This window comes from Nematostella vectensis, chromosome 14 (assembly GCF_932526225.1).
Source record: "Nematostella vectensis chromosome 14, jaNemVect1.1, whole genome shotgun sequence".
NCBI classification, from domain to species: Eukaryota; Metazoa; Cnidaria; class Anthozoa; order Actiniaria; family Edwardsiidae; genus Nematostella; species Nematostella vectensis.
Window position 1 is genome coordinate 11,815,820 of NC_064047.1, and position 20,663 is coordinate 11,836,482.

General features: G+C 37.7%; 1 protein-coding gene across 3 annotated transcripts in view; it reads left to right on the top strand.

The window, feature by feature from the left end:
* LOC5504423 (von Willebrand factor D and EGF domain-containing protein) overlaps positions 1–19,572 on the top strand; it is a 135,990-nt gene extending 116,418 nt beyond the window's left edge. For all 3 annotated transcript variants that reach the window (XM_048721668.1, XM_048721669.1, XM_048721670.1), the window contains 5 exons: positions 9,548–9,648; positions 9,985–10,433; positions 10,885–10,929; positions 11,166–11,273; positions 17,312–19,572. In XM_048721668.1, coding sequence (XP_048577625.1) covers positions 9,548–9,648; positions 9,985–10,433; positions 10,885–10,929; positions 11,166–11,273; positions 17,312–17,394 — 786 coding nt within the window. In that variant the 3' untranslated portion in view covers positions 17,395–19,572. The remainder of the gene's footprint in view (positions 1–9,547; positions 9,649–9,984; positions 10,434–10,884; positions 10,930–11,165; positions 11,274–17,311) is intronic.
* Positions 19,573–20,663: the final 1,091 nt, after the last annotated feature.

A 20,663-nucleotide genomic window follows, 5' to 3' on the forward strand; every position in this document is an offset into this window, starting at 1 on the left:
AGCAGTAACCTCAGCGCCACTTAGTCATAGCTTAGCAATAACTAACATCTTCCATGTGCCAGACTGTTATGTACTGTTATGCACATTTGCATTTAGTACCTGATATCTTTACGAAATTTATCTCGTGTATGCAGTGATATCCAATAAGCTTGCCTTTAAAGTGGTAACCCAACTCTAAGCGAGTTTTGATCACTTATTTTTCTATTTGTGCGTACTAGGTAAAAAATATCTTTGCTTGTGCGAGATGCTCGGACTGGTGAGCCTCGACGTCTGGGGGTCATACTTTCCCGCACATTTCTTGACAAACAACAATTGTTCAGGTTCTACATCAAAGCACAAAAATCTGCTGATCTGCTGGTTCTAGTATTCTAAATTATTACGCAAATATTTGATCTATTGCATCAAATACTACCAAAGATTAAAAAATAAGGATGTTACGATAAAGGCACTTTCTGATAGAAAAAGAACGTTCATTTTCGTAAGCATTTTACAATATAAGATGCACATTAGGTGCCAGTTGAAAAGATCTGAAACGTGGCCTCTTTTGTAGGAGAGAGCCAAACTCGGAACAAAACAACTAGCGGAAATAACTCTTATCTATGGCGATAGGGGGAAGGGTATCTTTGGCAAAACTCAGGGGCTGTATAGGTTATTTTCGGGGGCGGAATTTCAGCATGAAAATGCTGTGTTCTTAAGTTTGAGGGGTTATAAAACAAACTTAATGCAAAATCAAATATTAGGAGAGTAGTCCTCCTTTGTTACTATAGATGAAATTTCTAGTGTTTCATAAAACGATTTTGATAATTGGAAAAAACGATACTACGGCCTATTGAGTGAGTAGTGACTGATTTGACTTTGCTACATTAGCTGTTTCTTATTAAAACTAAAGTACAAAATTTATTTAAAAAGCTTACCTTTAGAGTAAACCCAAGAATTGACACACTTCGACCATAACTTGTTTTTAAACTATACTTACTGTAAAAATAAAATGCTTCTACGACATTTAAGTGTTTTGACTGGTGAGCACTTAAAAAAGCCTCCACGTCTGGGGGTCATTTTTCCGCACCTTTCCGACAAACAACAATTGTACCCAGTTCTACATCACAGCACAAGAATGACTTCCTCTGTCTCTAGAATGCTAGATTGTTAAATACCACCCTTACTCATTTATTTATGAAACTGTTTCAAAGCATCGAACAATCTAAAATTGAAATATCTAAGGCTGCAGATGCCAAAGAACAAAAAGACAAGTTAGAATTGGATATATTTTAAAATAAACTGAAAGTTGTTATCTGTTCTACGTAACTAACAAAATAAGGTTCACAGCAGGTGTCCATTGAAAATATCTGAAAGGCTGTGTCTTTACAAAGGGAAGAGTCCCAAAATAAATCAATAACAGCTTGCGGAAGTCACTCTTATTCATGGATTACCCTGGGAACCAGAGCGTCTAGAGGGTATTAGGTGGGTTCCCTCTAGAGTAGTTTGAAGGAGGGTTAAAAGAACCTCGTTTATTGTGAATGCCAACGTAATATAAACAATTTCCAGAAAGAAAATGGTCTTCCAAATCTCAAGATATTTAAAAGGAATTGGAATAGTTTTGGCGTTTTAAGAAACGTTAACATTTTAGTTATCATCTATCGTTCTAGTGAAATATCTTACTTGGAATCTGTTAAGATTTATTTTGAATTCCTCAAACAGGCACTGTGTATTTCTAAAAGAGTTTGCATGTTATTTCAACTCTATATTTTAAAACACATGGTCGTAGCATGGGCTGGGGAATGGGGGCATGGACCACACAATATTTAAAAAAATAAGGGAATGAGCAGTAGAGGCGTGGCTGCGCCCCCGGTATTTTCGAGGCCTGCTACAGCTCTGAAAGTGCTTATCACGGCAGTACGAACGGTACAATAAGCGAACAGCACCAACAACAAAAAAATTTTGTTCGTACCTGTCAAACAAAGCAAGGTGCAGAGTAGGTGCTCATGAAAAAGACAGGCTGTATAAAAATATTTTTTGTATAAAAAAGAGTGTAATGGTCTTAGTAGCATTATGTGAGAAAAGTATGGCGTCCCATGCTTGCGACAAGCTATAACTAATTCATTTTTCACAATATTTCAACTTGGTTTCTCCCTGTTGAGTAAAAAATGGTGCGAATTGACATATGTATATGTACCATCATAATAACTGAGGTGTGATTGCGATACGCGTTAAAAATTGTGTTACATCAGCGCACTGCGTACAACTTTTGAACAGGCAAAATCCTTGCATTTTCTAATCATTCGTCGTTTCTCTCAACTGACGGTGAAACCCAACCTTAAAGACTCACAGCTGATAGCAAAACTTGACGCTTTAGCGCAACGCCTTTGTAATTTATCCATAATGTTTCATGAAGCTATACCTAATCTAACAGAGGGAACTGCGGCTCTATAAACGTTTCAGCGCAACTTAACCATAACTTTAGTTCAGCCAATGCATTTTAGTTAAGCTGATATATTTACTCATATTTAAGATAAAGTACGAAATATATTCAAAAACCTTACCTTAAAGTAAACCAAACAATAAACACACTTCCACCACTACTTGATTTTCAACTTGTGCTTATTGAGTAAAAAGATAACTTTGCTTGTGCGACACTGCTCGGACTGGTGAGCCTCCACGTCTGGGGGTCACTTTTCCGCACCTTTCTGACAAACACCAATTGTACCCAGTTCTACATCACAGCACAAGAATGACTTCCTCTGGTTCTAGAATGCTAGACAATTGAATACCATCCTTACTCTTTTAGTCAAAGTATCCAACAATCTAAAATTGCAATAATATCGAAGCCTAAGGATGCCAAAGAACAAAAAAGACAAGTTAGAAATGGATATATTTTAACAGAAACTGAAAGTTCTTATCTGTTCTACGTAACTAAAAAATGCGGTGAACAGCAGGTGCCCAATATCTGAAACGCGGTCTCTTACGTAGGGAAAAGTCCCAAAATAAATCAAAACAGCTTGCGGAAGTCTTTTTCATGGTAGGGGCTTACCCTGGGAACCAGAGACTTTACAGGGTATTATGCGGGTACATTCTAGAGTAGGTTGAAGGAGTTGAAAGGATAAAGCGAACCTCGTTTATTGTAATAGGTAAACAATATAAGCAATTTCCAGCAAAGAATGGCCTTCCAAATCTCAGGAAATTTTAAAGTAAAAGCAATAGTTTTGGTGTTTTAAGAGACGTATAGTAACATGTTATTAGTCTTGTATTGTGTTTCGATTGAAATATTTTTTTAAGATATTAAAATACTTCGAAAGGCAGCCTCTCTTTTGTTATCTGTCACTGGTTATCTGTTTGTTTATGATTAACTCTTACCACAATGTTGATTTTATTTATTCACAAAAGGGGTACATTATTTTAGCCTTATAGTAGCAGTAGTTTAAAAATTGGTTGCCTAAACCGCTAAAAAAAGAGTTAGCAGAAGTTTTTGCCCCCCACCCCCCCCACATCAAATCTCTATTACGTGCGTTTGTCTCAATACTTTTTCGGTTAATTTAACGGAACATCTGTCGAAAAAGCTCTTTTCACATCAAATATGGGGAGTTATAATAATCATAATGAATAAAAAAACTATTAAATACAGCTTTTTATTTTATTTGGATGAGTATTATAGTAAGGCCTAGTGAAAAGAACGGCGTCTAAATCTAACCCGGTCCACAGGCGTTCGGCACGGGCTGGTAAGGCGTGCAGAACGCCTAAGCCGTGATAAATGAAATAGACCGGTCTAATTTGATTTAAGCGCCGTTCTTTTCATGTTCCCAACACCTTCTATTTGGAACGGCGCATGAAAAGAACGGCGTTTAAACTAGGCCTAAATCTTTTAAAGCTTTCACCCAGCGTCCTGTGTTCAAGGGATTACAGAGAGTTGAGTTTCGTAAAGCAAAAACGAGCAAGATATTTGCCTTCACATAGAAATCCCACATGTGTTTCTTTCTGCCCACAATCCATTTTAATAGCGGAGCCAGTACGGCCGTACCCCGCGTGCGGAGCTCCAAATGTATCGAGAAATGATATGAATACCATTGGCACCTTGTTTTTTTTAGCTGAATTTACAAAAAAGAAAAGAAAAGAAAAGAAAAAAAAACAGACCAAATACAGATACCTTTCCCCTATTTTTTACAGGCCGTGAACAAGTCTACCTAGTCAGCGGTATCCAAGCTTTCCAACAGTGCTATGGGGTCCTATTTCTAATCCCTCATCGCAGTGCTACGCGAGCACAAGTCGATGTTTGCTTGTATTTTCATAAAGCCTCGGTCGATACGCCAAAGCCTCAGTTTGATATTTCCCGGCATGACCTCACTCTCGGTTAGTAAGTAGTTAATATCACGCCAGTCCGGTTGCAGCTTTAGATCCTGCATGGATTCTAAAGTGAGGTCTAAAGCGATTCCAAGCCCTGCACTTCTTCAATACCGATGAAGTTTAAAGTCCATATAACCTTTCAGAGTTGAGAGACTTTGTCAATTCTTTATATTTTCATCTTCCAAATGGTATGTGGTTCGTCTGGACCCTATAAAAAACGCGTTCGCGCGAATAACTCAAATCTGTAATATTGAGGTATTTTGGTCAACCTTCGGAAAAAAGGCCGTGAACTGAAAGGCTCGGGTCCAGTCATTTGTGACGTAGATCGAGATGTCAACAAAATTACTGAGAAAACATATGCGCGCGCTAAACCGGTTCCCGTCTTCATGTCTTCTTAGTTATTGCTGAAGAACCTTGTGTGGTTACAACTTTTACCGTCATCATTATATCTCCACTTGGTAGTCAAATGATCATTTAACTTCAGGAAACAAATCTGCAAAATTTAGCAGATATTTTTTAGTCTTTGAATTGTTTTTGCATTGTGCGCGCGCGCTGCATTCGCAATCAAGAATGGCGACATTCTCACGAGCGCGCGCTGTTTCTGAAACCTACAACAATTTCCTTTTTTCTCATACAATTCTTGACTTTAAATTATTCTTCGCTTCATTGTGGGTAGCATTGCAATAGAAAACAATTCGCCAATATTTCGTGATATTGCTGTCTCTGAATTTTAACGGATTAACGGAAAATATCGTCTTTCAGGTTTTCCCGCCAAAACTTGGAATTATTCACTCGATTCAATCTCCTTTCGGGCGGCCAGAAAAATTTTCAAAGATCTGTAAAAAATTCAAATTTCAATCAAATTCAATTCCCTTTTCAGAATTTGAAAGTTTATCTATGCTTTGTTTTGGCTAGATTGATATAAGTGAAAGGTTTTAAGAACTTGAACTGAATATGGATCTCATCTATTTATCTATTCATCTATTCATCTATTCATCTATTCATCTATTCATCTATTCATCTATTCATCTATTCATCTATTCATCTATTCATCTATTCATCTATTCATCTATTCATCTATTCATCTATTCATCTATTCATCTATTCATCTATGCATCTATGCATCTATGCATTTATACATTGATTCATTCATTCATTTATTCATTTATTCATTTAATAATTTATTCATTTATTCATTTATTCATTTATCCATTTATCCATTTATTCATTTATTCATTTATTCATTTATTCATTTATTCATTTATTCATTTATTCATTTATTCATTTATTCATTTATTCATTTATTCATTTATTCATTTATTCCTTTATTCCTTTATTCCTTTATTCCTTTATTCCTTTATTCCTTTATTCGTTATTCGTTTATTCGTTTATTCATTTATTCATTTATTCATTTGTTTATTTATTTATTTGTTTGTTTATTTATTTGTTTATTTGTTTGTTTATTTATTGATTTATCTTATTTTATTTTATATTATTTATTTATATTGTTTATTTATTTATTGGTTGGTTGATTTATTTGTTTATTTGTTTATTTGTTTATTTATTTGTTTGTTTGTTTGTTTATTGATTTATTGATGTATTCATTTATTCATTTATTCATTTATTTAGTTAATTAGTTATTTAGTTATTTGCCATAATAAGTTATTCATATTTATTTAGTCATTTAGTTATATAGTTATTTAGTTATTTATTTATTTAGTTATTTGGCATAATAATCATGGCCCGATTAACGCGTTGCGCCTTTGCCTTGTCGAATCTAATTATATGGATTTGGCACATGAACAGTTCGCCCTTTGAATCGCCTAGTTTCGGCACGGCAGAGTCAGGTTTGGCACGGCCCCAAGCTCGGCTACGCATTGCAATTAGTTCGACGTCTGAATCACATTTGAGCCCATTTTACTTGTGTTGAAAAAAGTACTATTAGATTCGGCACGGCAGGAGCGCGACGTATGTGGATCGGACCTAGCGCGTGTGACACTTACTTCCGTATTTACGAACATTAGTCACGCTATCAAACCTAGGTCACGAAAGTAGCCAGAAACAACAACATTTTTGGTTGTTATAACTGCGTGTCTAGGACTTGAATGCTTTTCGTCGACTACAGGTAATTATAATGCCATCTTACTACGTTATTGATAACTCTGGGAGTTTCACAACTCCCTGACTTAGCATTATGAATACGCTAGACACCTCCGTCCGTGATTACAAACAATATTTTGTGGTTTTATAGCCACACTTTCTTTGGTTTAAGATCACCTCAAATATCATTCCATATTCTGGAATTGTATTATTTGTGTTATGTCTTCGCGGATGTTTGCATCATTTTGAAGCTATTGTGCTTATTTCTTTAATGGATTTGCAACTCTAGTACCGTAAAGTAAACAATTAAAACAAGCGCCTGTAATAGTCTATACTAGCCTAAATATATTTATGTCTCGAATACACCGAATTTAATACGGTTAAAACATTGGAGGCTAAAGCATCACAGCCAAATTCGTTGTTGCGCGATCACGGCGAATCCATAGCACGTAGTCAGATAAAAGCTTAAGGGGCGGTTTGTCTGGTTTCAATTGTTTGGTTTGATTATGCGCTATTCCCAAACGAAGAAAGGAATTTTGGATTCTGGGAGGTCGCGCAACAAAGAATTTGGCGATAAGATCGTGTCAATAAACTATAAACCCAAGGATTCGAGGTCTAGGTTCAGGTGTAGAAATCTGGCCTCTTCATTGTGAACTGAGAGTCCCTCGTCTTTTTGGATAAGGTAGGCAACACTTATGGTTGTAAAACTTCGTGAAGCTCGTTATCTATCATTGAATAACAAGTCACCATTAATGCGATGAATGATATCGTAATAACGGCTATACGAAAAATACTATTATTTTGAGTTTTTCCTCTTCTTTTGTAGATCAGAAAGGGCCGGGGAAGGTGTAGATACAAAATACAAACTTGTATACTATATAACACCACGTTAACATGCATTCGTTTTAGTTCGAAGACGTTTGGAATTTTAGTTTGGAATTCTTCTTTTAGTTTGGAATTTAACACGCAATACGAAGGGTATTTACCTCAAAAAGGCTCGTCTTTGGCTAAGCTACACAAACACGCAGAAAAGGTAAACAAAGATGGCACTCTCTACTGCGCATGTGTATGTTCATTATTTTGCCTGTTCACATCGCGCATGCTGAGTCACGTCGTCGTTTTCGAAAGGTTCCGTTTTTGTCCGTCTACACGGCGCCAAATGGGTATCGTTTACAATAGGGAAATTAAGGAGTAATTCTTTATAGCATTTTTTAAAAATTTAGTCGTTATAAAATTGACTTCTAGTAGTCTCAAATCTTGTACGATGTCATTCATGTTATCGAAGGATAATATTAAATCATCCGTATTTGATGTGAACTGTTTTATTTTATTGATCGGTAACTGATTTAATGTTATTTAACATATGAACAGACCAGTATTTTATGAACTTTCCAATATAGGTCGTCGATGACGTCACGTGACCATCTCATTGCATCCCACTTGAAACATACATGACACCTACCTAGTTTGGTTGTCATACGTTGTTTCTTTAATTAAATATAAAAAAAATTATTGATAACGCCAGCATATTTTTTGCCTCTAGTGACGTCATTGATGACTTCACAATCACATGACTATATTGGTGTACCCTTGTCACCTTCATGACACATGACACGTATGATGTTTCGTTCATGGTTAAGGATTTTTTTTTGTTCTTAATGAAATCGAAATAGTTTTTCTTTTAATGATGTCATCGATGACGTCATAAATCACGTGACCATAAATTTGCACCCCCCTTGACAGAAAAATAACACCTGCCAAGTTGGGTTGTGAAACAATGTTTCTATCAAGAGATATGAATGTTTTTGCTTTTAATCATGTCTTTTGCTTTATGCGACGTCATCGATGACGTCACTCAACACGTGACCATATTGTTGCATCACCCTTGACGCCTTCATGACACCAACCGGGTTAGGTTGCCATACGATGTTTTCTTCGTGAAATATAAAGATTTTTTATTTTGATGACGTCAGCATATTTTTCTGGTGACGTCATCGATGACGTCACAATCACATGACTATGTTGGTGCACCCCCCTTGACACAGACATGACGCATACCAAGTTTGGTTATCATATGATGTTTCGTTTAGGAGATTATGAATATAGATATGACCAAGAGACCACGATGTAAGAGAACGAATCCCCCCGTATTAGGGTTTGTTCCAATGATGACGTCCGTAAAAAGGTTAATTCATCTAAAAATGTTATAAATCAAAGAAATATAAAGGCCTTCTTGTATTAAAATACTTAACATAGACTCTGAGAATGCCCAGGTATTCTATCTCACCGAATTGCAGAGACAAAGAACTTTTTAGGAGTCTGCACGATGCATCTTGAATGAACTCCAAATTCACCGTCTCCCCGACGTCTTTCCGTTCAATTATTTATATAATATTTACATAACTGAACATTGATAACTTAACAGATAACAGGACACCACCCCATTAGTAGCATTGTGATCATGAGCCTTGATGAGCAGCTAAAAGGATAAAAACAGGTGGCGAACGAAGTGAGGAAGTGCAGAGAGACAAATTTGAGGTGAAATTGTACTAGCTCGTGGTGCCCATAACCAAATATGGCGCGACGAACCATGTATGGATGCTATGATTGACAAGCTCGCGCAATCTAAAAATAGCTTTCATGGACGACATCATGGGCCACAGGGAATCGTTCTCTTATATCATGGTCTCTTGATATGACATCGGGATAGTTTTCGGGATAGTGACGTCATCGATGACGTCACACATCACGTGACCAAAGAGCAACGCGAACTATCTGGCATATTCAAAGAGCCAGACATGAAATGTACTCTGAATTTGATTCTGTCAGATACATTTCAACCGTTTTCCTTCACAGGCTAGCGAGGACGGGAACGTGTGCTCTCAAAAATAGACTAACCTTGATCGCCATGGTAGAACTAAGATTCTAGGCTTTTCTATAGTTTTTGGACTACAAAAACGATAGAATTTTATCAAAACTAGTTTTAACACTTTTTCCCTGCAGTTGCCGTCCTAGTTGAATTCTTTAACTAATGCACTCTGGGTAGCGTTTTAAAGCTGCGTCGCTTTCGGTCATCGTCCGTGTCACTATGGTTTTCTTTTTAAACAAATAGGATGCGCAAGGAAGGCGGCCACGTACTAACAGTTCCCTCCGCTTGAAAATCAAGCAGGGAAAAATAAACAAACAGCACAAGATCTTATCCGAAAATATAAGGTAAATATAGGCGTGACTCAAAAATAATTCCATACCCTCACGGAAAAAATTGCGTTTCAGCGTCAATTTAGGGGGAAGAATTAATGAGCTGTGGGCATTGGTTACAGGGGATGGAAATTAGAGAATAAAATGGGGGTTTGTATAAACATTCTAAAATCCGAAAAGAGGTCTTTTCCTCCATTTATCCCCCCCCCTCCTGAGATGAGTGATATTTTTTTATTCTGGAATCACGCAATTGCATCATAAAAATCATCGAAGAAACTCAGAAAAATCTACGGGGCCTAATTGATTGATGCACTATCCCATTTCCTACTAAATGCATGCTTTTGATCCAAGAATGGAATCCTTTATTCCTCTATTGGCTGCTGTAGCTCTCTTCAGTCCGTCATGTTCTGGAATCGGCTGCCCGCGGCCGGCGGACCCCTGCCTAAGCTACACAGAGATTAACAACACCCAAAGAAGTGTATCAAACAAGTTAAACTCGGGCGCGACCGCACTTTGCGATTACATGCTCCAGTCGGGATGGTATCGTTTCACGGGTGAAACTGGTGGAGAAATTCCAACATCTAAGCCTGAGCCAAACTCATGTGGAACTGTAGCTCCAATATGGATGAGGGGGGCACTTCCAAATAGCACAGGGATGGTTATGAATGTAACCGCGTGCATCGCGAATGTGCAAGAAGGATGTTCTAGGACGATTGATATATGTGTGGAGAAGTGCGAAGCAGGATTTTTTGTTTACTACCTTAGACCTCCATTTGGATGCTCAATGGCTTACTGTGTTGGTAAGAGAACCAGCTAATGTACTCATCTACTTAAATATTCTTCCTACCTCCCCCACTTCCCCAACGTCCTGCTTATCCACCCTCCCTCCCACCCACCCACTTCCCGACCTACCTGCCGGCCTACCTAATCACCCATCTCCCAACTAGCTACCCGCACACCCAACCACCTATCCACCTACATGAAACCTGCTAATGAACCCATATAAATATACTGACTTACCAGCCCACCTACCTATCCACCTATCTAATTACCACTATCAAAGGTGGTTCAGCTTATGTGAACTTTACTAATGTTTTCCGAGACCTTTATTCTCTGTGGCTCTAGTCAAGCATCGCTTTCTTTTTAAATCAAATGTATAGTTCGATTGAACCCATTGAACCAACCGACATACCTCCATACCTCACCACTTGCCTATTTGCAAACAATTACATTGTCATTATTTTTTCTTAGTGGGAAAAGAGTCCTGCCAAGGTGGTGATCTTTCTAATTGTACAGGTATGGGAACGTGACAACCCCAAAATGATAAGCACCTTATTCCTTTTCCTTCTCGTCTATCCATTTACTTTTGCTCTTTCTGACCTAGCAATCCCTACACCACCAAGATACCAAAGCGACCATCTTACCAAATCAACCAATCAATGTTATTATTAATTTTAGCGAGTAAACATTATACTGTTAAACACCTGTCCATTTATCCATCTAAATTGCAATATACTTATACTCTTCCACAGTTAGAGGAAACACAACACAACTTCCAACAACACAAAGTCCAACAGCACAAAGTCCAACAGCACAAAGTCCAACAGCACAAATGTCAACCACGGATGCTGGCGACATAAGTAAGTTTGTTTACAACATCAATCTACGAAACTACAAGCAAAGAATCCTTACTTTTTATAATCTTATGGGGCAATTATAATTGGGTGGTTCTTCAATTGCTATTTTTGTTGTCCTTTTTTGGACTTCCGTGACGCTGATGTTGCGACTTTGAAAACTTTGAAAGAAAGATGTGAAATGATTTCTAACTCGATTTACCAAGAAGAATTGATGAAGATTTGGTGAAACAAAAAAGCTCAAAAACAATCCAAGTAATTCCATTGAACAAAAAGCTTTAATTCCTAGTCTTCCTAAAGACTAGTTATTTTGCGGTTTCAAGTACGAATTATCAGCTAGTTACGCTAGCTCAGCAACGTTTAGAAAATGTAATTTCGTTTGCGTTATAAAGCATTCAATTGATAATTCAATTGATTTTCGTGAAGGACGTATGACCGCCACCTAACATATGTTTTCCGATAAAAGATCCAACTACCCGGATATTACCAGCGCAGGCAGATACGATATCAACAGTGGCTTGAAAAACCACACTATCCTTGCCATGGATTTTATTTTTCAACAAAATCAATCCATGGCATGGATTTCTCAGTACCCAGACAAAGTGCACAGAGTCTGAGATTGAAAATACCATGGAAGAAGTCCACCATGGAAAAGTTATGATAGATCTAAAAGTGTTTTTTCCAGGCTGTAGGCTTAAAGGGGCTTCATTTTAACAATTGAACATGTTAGTCTTCACAAAGGATTCTAACGTGTCTTTTAGTCCTTGCAAGGTAAACAAAAATCACGAGTCTTTTTAGTGAGCGGGAATGGTTCATGGGGGATTTATGTTAGATTCAGGCTGGCATTAATCCCAATTCATGAATCGGATTGTTCAACAAACCCTTTCCTTAATGCAAATCCGATATATTGCGGGTTTCTTTAATGAAAATCCGATATATTGCGGGCTTCCTTAATGAAAATCCGATATATTGCGGGCTTTCTTAATGAGGGTCAGTTAAATTGCGGGTTTCCTTGATCAAGGTCAGTTATATTGCGGGCTTTCTTAATGAAGGTCCGTTATCTTGCGGGCTTTCTTAATGAAGGTCCGTTATATTGCGAAATTTCATAATGAAGGTCCGTTATCTTGCGGGCTTTCTTAATGAAGGTCCGTTATATTGCGGGTTTCCTTGATCAAGGTCCGTTATATTACGGGTTTCCTTGATCAAGTTCAGTTATATTGCGGGTTTCCTTGATCAAGGTCAGTTATATTGCGGGTTTTCTTAATGAAGGTCCGTTATATGGCGGGTTTGCTTGATCAAGGTCCGTTATATTGCGGGCTTTCTTAATGAAGGTCTGTTATAGGGATTTTGATTCAAAAACCCTAGTATTTTATTATTTAAGCTATTGTTAAAAAGCATTGAGCCAGCTTTATTAATAAGGTAGTTTATTATATAGCTACTGTGCTGCGCAGGCTTTATTATTTGATTAGTGTTCTGTATACATCCCCGTATGCTGGAATTAAGGCATACTTTGCGGTCACAATGTTTTGCTCTTGATAGATATATGTTATTATCATTGATTGCTTGGTCCGTTGCGGGAACATGGAGCTTCGATGGGTTTCCCAGGCATTCTTTAATGTGGAAATTATTGGGTTCATAGTTCCCGTCTCTCGCTGATGAGAGCTATATAGTTGGATGCAAGCTCTCTATATCCGAAAACTAAACAAATCAAACTATAGATTAGTAGCCTTCGTACATTCGTTTTTAAAATTCTCATTTTACAATAAAAGTTTCCCAACCGGATTCAACAGGCTGTAGATTAGGGACGATGCAGACGAGAAGGGTAATGTAATATACAAGATCTTGGGATAATAAAAGTCAAATGGTATAAATATTTCTGTAACATGCGAACATTCCAGCAAGATAGTACGTGCTTTAGCAACGAATGCTTTTAGTGTACTATGATCGATGTGCAGAACCACATTAGAGAACCTAATGTTCAATGCCTAAAAGCGGAGCCAGCATTGAACACCTTCTGTGTTGACTGATTGAGGTATTTTTGTGGGATCTAGGATTCTGCTCTTTACTGAGATTTATTTATTGTACCAACCAAATGGATCCAGGCCTTATTCAATAATTTAAATGCAGTACATCAAAGTTAACAAACACAATTTCTGGTGTGAATATGGCAGTCAAAGTTGTCAAGCGTCTAATGGTAAATTCTTATGTCCTATCATAGAAGTTCCATTATAAATATTTTTTTAAATCAAAACAATACTCGACAAGCTTTGCCCTTGTGCAGAATAGGTCATGGATGTAACAGCATTCCAAAGATTTGAAATAATATATTTAGACTGTTTAGATGCCATACTGTAATTTTTATGTATTGATTTAGTGGCGATTCTCTCCTTCATTGGACTGAATATTAAGAAAAATATATGGAAATTAAAATCAAAAAATATATCTCCTTTCATGCATTACATATTGGTGCACCCACCATTTACCATATAGTGGCCTTGTTGTCGGTGGCCTACTCCAAAATGAATGCAATGAAGAAAAAACAGATTGACTTTGGAAGCAAATCCTAAAAAACATCTAAGGCATCACTAACAGTGCTAAAATGCTAACTTCTAATTTCAAACCAAACCCTTTCATTGGTCTATGTTTGGGGTAGAGATGAAGCAAAGAATATCAATTGACTAAAAAAGTAAATTGACTCAACTTGAAAGGTTTGTTGAAAAAAATATAACAGTTATGAAAATAATTTGATTGAGCATTTCTTGACATTTCCCCTTTCCCATTATCTTAACCCTTTCACCACCACAGGCCTCTAAAGAGGCCATGTCTATGCTATCCAAGCTATGTGAACAGAATTCTATTATTGAAAAAGAACAAGGTTGTTGCTAGTGTTATAAAGTTTAAGTATCTTGCCCTAAAAAACCCTTCCCCTTAATAAAAGTTCCATTAATGTACATTTTGTAAAGCTACATTCTGACAAGCTTTGTCCTTGCGAAGAACAAGTAATGGATGAAACAGGATTTCAAAGATAGAATATAGTGTCAGACACAATTTTAGATAAGATGCAATACTGAAGTTTTAATGTACCATTTTAAGTGGTGATTTTTCATCCCCATGGAAATTAATATCTATAAATATACATCCAGTAATGCATTATATTTTGGTGTTTTTAGAAACCCTGGATCCAACCATTCCAATGAAATAAATCTAAACCTTTAAAATAAATGTAATGGAAAAGAGACTTGGAAAGGAAATCCTAAAAAGAAGATATAAGTGAAAGTACTAAATGAAAATTTCTAATTTAAAAATTAAATCTGTTCATTAATTTATTTTTGGTGTAGAGGGGAAATAGCAAAGAGCATCAATTGCATAAAAATAGTCAACAGGGAGAAGGAAAATGAAGAAATATGACTCTTCTTTAAATGTTTGAAAAGAAAATATAATAACAATAATGTGATAATTATATTCTGTACTTCTGTTTTCGTTACAGATTTGTTATTTAAAAAGCAAAATTATGTTTTTAGTTTTATATAATATAAGTATCTTGTTCTAAAAAAAACCTATTGAGTGTGTACTGCTGAATCACATAGTAATGCCCTAGTCATTTAAACCCCCTCCCTTATGGTCCTGGGGAAGTCAGGGGTTATGTGGGGTTTTAGATTACTTTTTAACCAGAATATATCAAGAGGGGTGGTGGTATTGACTGTTTTTTGACTCTTAACTTGGAAACAGGCTTTTATTAAAGTCTAATCCCCCACCCTTTCCCGGGACCATGTGTGTGGGGGTATCAAATGACTAGTGAAAAAGAACTCCCTACTGTCTTTCAGACATGTCTTTCAAGACATGGTTTTCAATTCTCATGTCTTCCAGTCTTTAGCATTCATCTTGGCCCTCAGGTAGTCCCTGGTTCATAAAAGAGTAACATTTCTTTCAAAACAATCTTTTCATCAAACATTTATAATCTGACTAATTTCCACAAATATTTGAAAAAAAAAATATAAACACATGAGATGTAAGATGCAGACAATAACAATACATATTGGCAACAGGGGTTGAATTTTGTTTTGTTTTTATCCTCGGTAACAAAAATTTCTCTTGTAAGTTGAAAAAGTTGCTGTATCTTCTAAGGATATGTATCTTCTTAGGACTAAGAGCACAGGATATAAAGACAAGAACGGTCTTCTTTACCAGTATATGACAAATGCAACACGATATTGGTTAAGCCTTTATGAAATATTTCAACAGAATCAAGAATAAAGATAGAACAAAGAATGTCAAAACAAAAGGTGTTATGCTCATTCTCAAAGCAAACAAAAAGGATAACAAAAAGCCCAATAACTGTCATATCCTCGATAGACAAAAGAAATCGTCGTCTGAAACTCACCTTGCATTTTGTCGCTTTCTTGTGGTTTTGTTCGCTTTTAAATGTGAACTATTACTTACTTAAATTTACTAGCAAAAACCAGACATATCCTTACATAAATCTTTGCGTGAATGAATGTTAGTAGATCTCCTCTAGTTGACTTTATCCTTAAGTCACAAAATTTGAGGCAAAAAGAAATAATCAACGCATGACAAGAACTTTTCCCTTGCTCCGTGCTTGTATTTAGCCGCCATTACGGGGCCGAGTGAGGCCTGGGAGTTGCGCGGCTGACTGACTGGCTGGCGAGTGACACCACAGGGTACCCGCGCAATGACCACAAAACCAAGTCGCATAGTTATACCATATTTCTATACCTATGGAGCTCCGCGCGCGGCCTACGGCCGCGCTGGCTCCGCTATTATAGTTACTATTTCCCCGGATATGTGTTGGATATTACTATGTTTACCTTCTTCTGCAAAAATACACTGGGAAGCCAACCCAATAATGGTAACGTTTATTCATTTGGTATCGTGTAAATTATAGTTATAAACACATTGACCCCTGAACCGGCCTGTACCGGCTTTGGGAAGTACCCACAACCCAAAAAATTCATAAATTCAAAATAAACACAACAAGATGAAGATACTCAGGCATCAGTCTAAGGGATAAATGGTCTTGCAGATATGCATCCAACCAAGCTGTTGGCATCTACTCTTAAGCCAAATAATAGCACAGGTTCTTTGACAAATCTCAAATCGAACAAGGAGAGAAAAGCAGAATCACCCCTCTCAATAAAACGCTCAAAATACCACACAAGGGAGAGAGATCAGCAAACACAGCTCAAGACACAAATAGATACCTTTATTCTGATCCTCCAGGTACATTTCCTTGGCCTCAAAACACAATGCCCATTCCTTGAAGGATTGTACAACCACGAAAATATGTTTACGTATTGCAAAGCATTCTGGGAGATACAGGGGAAAATTCACGAGGGGAGGGCCAGTCAACACTCCTCTCCCCAAAGTCAGATGGTTTTTTATAAGTCTTTTCACCCCGAAGCCAAACGAATCAATTCCAGGCCATACAGACCCAGAATAGCAGTGTAAACAATTTTGGAATCAATTTGGTTTCAGAAAAGACAGCATTCAGGAGAGCTGTGGTGATTCATTAGAAAATTATTTTCTCATCCGGGCAAAGCCAAACAAGAAAAAATCATCATGAATCCACCTTTGCTTGCAAATATCCATAAGCAAAGCACTCAATTATGCCCCAAAAGACTTCATGATGTCCTGAGACACTCCCCTAATATGCTCATAGCTGTATTTTTGATGAAAAATACAAGCAACCATCAACTTGTGCTGGCTTCAGCACATCGACGAGGGATTAAAAGTGGGGACCGCAAAGCACTGCTGGAAAGCTTGGATACCGCTGACTAGGTGCAGCTGTGTTTGACTTTGACGGGCTGTATAAAACTCAGAATAGGGGGGGAGGTATCTGTTTTCAGTCTGTTTTTTGTAAATTCAGCTCCAAAAAAGCCAGGAGTCAATGGGTTAATAATAGGGTTATCTACAATCATGAGTATATAATGATCATTCTCTAATATCGTGTTGCTATTCATTAACTGCAAAAATATTATTATCTCATATCTAATTTCATTGCTTATTGGTGTTTATTTTACGTTTAGTTCACGACTTCATTGAAAACTTCCACATTATCGGGTTTGAAGCGAGAGGTCCTCGCCAGTACGTCACAATAGCCGTTTGGTGAACAGCCATGGGAAGCAGCGTACGTGTGGTGGTCTGTGTAAGAATTCGTATAACTTTCCGCGTCGTTGCTGATATAGATGTCAAAGCCACCACCAAACGTTGGACCGTAAGCTACGCTGTCATAAATGCCATATTGATCAGTTATTCCTCTCTGCGGTAGCTTGGCCAGGCTGTACCCGTTCTTGTTGTACAAGGTGCAAAGAAACGCCTTGCTGGACCACTGATATTCACTGTTGAACACTCTAGGGGAAAAGACATTGTATTTTGAAAATAATATTTCTAGCATTGCCTAAAAGCAAAGCTCCAAACCAAAACAAAAGGAAGATGACTTAAAACAGCACGTGACCATTCTGTTTCACCCCTCTGACACTGAAGGCACATGAAGTCTCCGAATATTAATTGAAGATTTTTATTTCATGAAATACGAAACTTATGTTTTTGATGACGTCGTATTACGTCGCACGCCATATGACTATCCTTCTAGCTCCCCTTGACGCCTTCATAACATATCCTAAGCCTTGTTGTCTGAAGATGACGCCTTCATAACATATCCTAAGCCTTGTTGTCTGAAGATGACGCCTTCATAACATATCCTAAGCCTTGTTGTCTGAAGATGACGCCTTCATAACATATCCTAAGCCTTGTTGTCTGAAGATGACGCCTTCATAACATATCCTAAGCCTTGTTGTCTGAAGATGACGCCTTCATAACATATCCTAAGCCTTGTTGTCTGAAGATGACGCCTTCATAACATATCCTAAGCCTTGTTGTCTGAAGATGACGCCTTCATAACATATCCTAAGCCTTGTTGTCTGAAGATGACGCCTTCATAACATATCCTAAGCCTTGTTGTCTGAAGATGACGCCTTCATAACATATCCTAAGCCTTGTTGTCTGAAGATGACGCCTTCATAACATATCCTAAGCCTTGTTGTCTGAAGATGACGCCTTCATAACATATCCTAAGCCTTGTTGTCTGTTGTTGATGTTTCGAACGTGAGTTGTGGATATTTTCGTTCATTCGTTCGATATGTGGAATTTTTTGATGACGTATCGACTTCAAAGATCACGTGACCATCTTTTTGCACCCCCTTCCCCCACCCTTGACATCTACATGACACATAACAAGTTTAGTTGTTATGCGATGTTTTTTTAAAGATAAAGGGTATTCCTTGGTGTTACGGCAAGCTTTGTTTTTGGTGCTCAAGGCATTTTTACTCTATTTTATTTTCTGGTTCTAAGGGCTTTGTTCTTGGCTTTTTGTTCCATTGTGTTTTTGGTGCGGGTGCTCCGTAACACCAAGAAACTACCAAGATATGGTCATTTTTTTTGGCTTTTCGATTATAATTTTTAGTTTTAATGACCTTAGCATTCCTTTTTATTTATGTGACGTCATCGATAGCGTAAAATATCACGTGACCATATTGTCAGGTATGATCACCAAACTTGGTAGGTGTCATGTATGTGTCAAGGGAGTGCAAAGATATGGTCTTGTGATGCGTGACGTCAACGATGACGTCACTAAAAGCAAAATTATTCCGATTTCATTAAGAACAAGAATATAAATACTCATGAACGAAACATCATATGACAACCAAACTTGGTAGGTATCATATATATGACAAGGGGTTGGAGCGAGATAAGCGCGTGATGTGTGACAAGTCGATGCCGTCATAACAAAAAGGAAGCAAAAATATTCATATTTTGTGATATAAAAATCGTAAACCAAATAATATTGGAAAACGTCATGTGAATATAAAGGAGAATAAAACAGAATTGTCAAGTGTTGCGTGACGTCATCGATGGTACAATCATCGTCTGCCAACCTAATTTAGATAAAACGTTTCAAAGAAAAAGTCGACAAAAACGCAGAATTGTTTTTTAACACTGAGCCCCTTCTTGTCGCCTTTCGCCGCTCACCTAACCTCCGCGACATCCTCGTTAAAGCCAAGCTACCCTACGACCGCTCTACCACCAACCAACCTCCCGGTGTCTTCCATTGCGGAAACAACTGCCTAACTTGCCCCTATATCAGACCCGATGGCCTAAGAAGATACACATTTTTCTCAACAGGTGAAACACGACCTATAACCTCCCACATAACCTGCAATACTAAAAACGTAATTTATATGATTCAATGTAACCGCTGTAACCTCCAATATATTGGGGAAACTAAAAACGCAAATTAAAAGAACGCACCCTATGGAATGTGCTCGAACCAAGCCAAGTCTATACTACTCACCGTCGTATGGTATCACATTTTGGTGAAACTATATGATAAAAGATTTTGGTAAAACTATATGGTATCACATTTTGGTGAAACTATATGATAAAAGATTTTGGTGAAACTATATGGTATCACATTTTGGCGAAACTATGTGATAAAGATTTAGGTGAAACTATATGGTATAATATTGTGGTGAAACTATATGATACAAGATTTTGGTGAAACTATATGGTATCATATTGTGGTGAGACTATATGACACAAGATTTTGGTGTCAGCTTATGAATAAATTACTGGAACTATATGCTTTCTTCATTTCGTGGGATCCGTACGGTGTGTGCGGGTTCAATCATGTCATAGACGTTGGCTCGTACATGTTGGGCATGCCTCCGATTCGTCCAGACTTGGTGCAAAAAAGCGCAGGCCCGCTTCGCCTGGGCTCGCCCTCCGGGCTGCCCTTCCCTGGCTTCCGGATCCACGGGCGGCTCCTACTTGGGTAGATCGTCATCCTCTCCATGCTCTCGTCTTCCACGATCTCACCCATGCGAGTGACGTTGACCTTCTCGACCACTGTCGTTGTAAGTGACGACTGTTGACTTTCTTACCAATCGTTCAATTTCCATGTTAGTATACTACTATACTAGAAAATATTTTTAAATAGTTTCGGTGCGATAAGATGTACCTTCTCCAAATTAGTGGATGCCAGTTTGTGTCAAATGAAGATTCATATGTCAAATGGGTGATCGGGGTTATTGTCCGATCTTATAGTGCCCGTAGGCTAAACTTTTGATTCATGCTTGATATTACTCCTGATTACATTCTTTTTTATTCCCTTTGCTGTCTTTCCTCCTGATTGGTCGCTTTTTACATAGCTGTACATTTTGGATCGCAGTCCGACAAACTCGCAGATGGGGATTCATGCAGCCTCATCTTTGAACTTGCCAATGTCTTTCTTGTTGGTTTCGTCTCCACGCTCTTTGGGTAGTCGCTATTGTCGAAACTGTCTTTGTCGTTCCAGAAATCTTGGTACACGTCTTCTGCCTC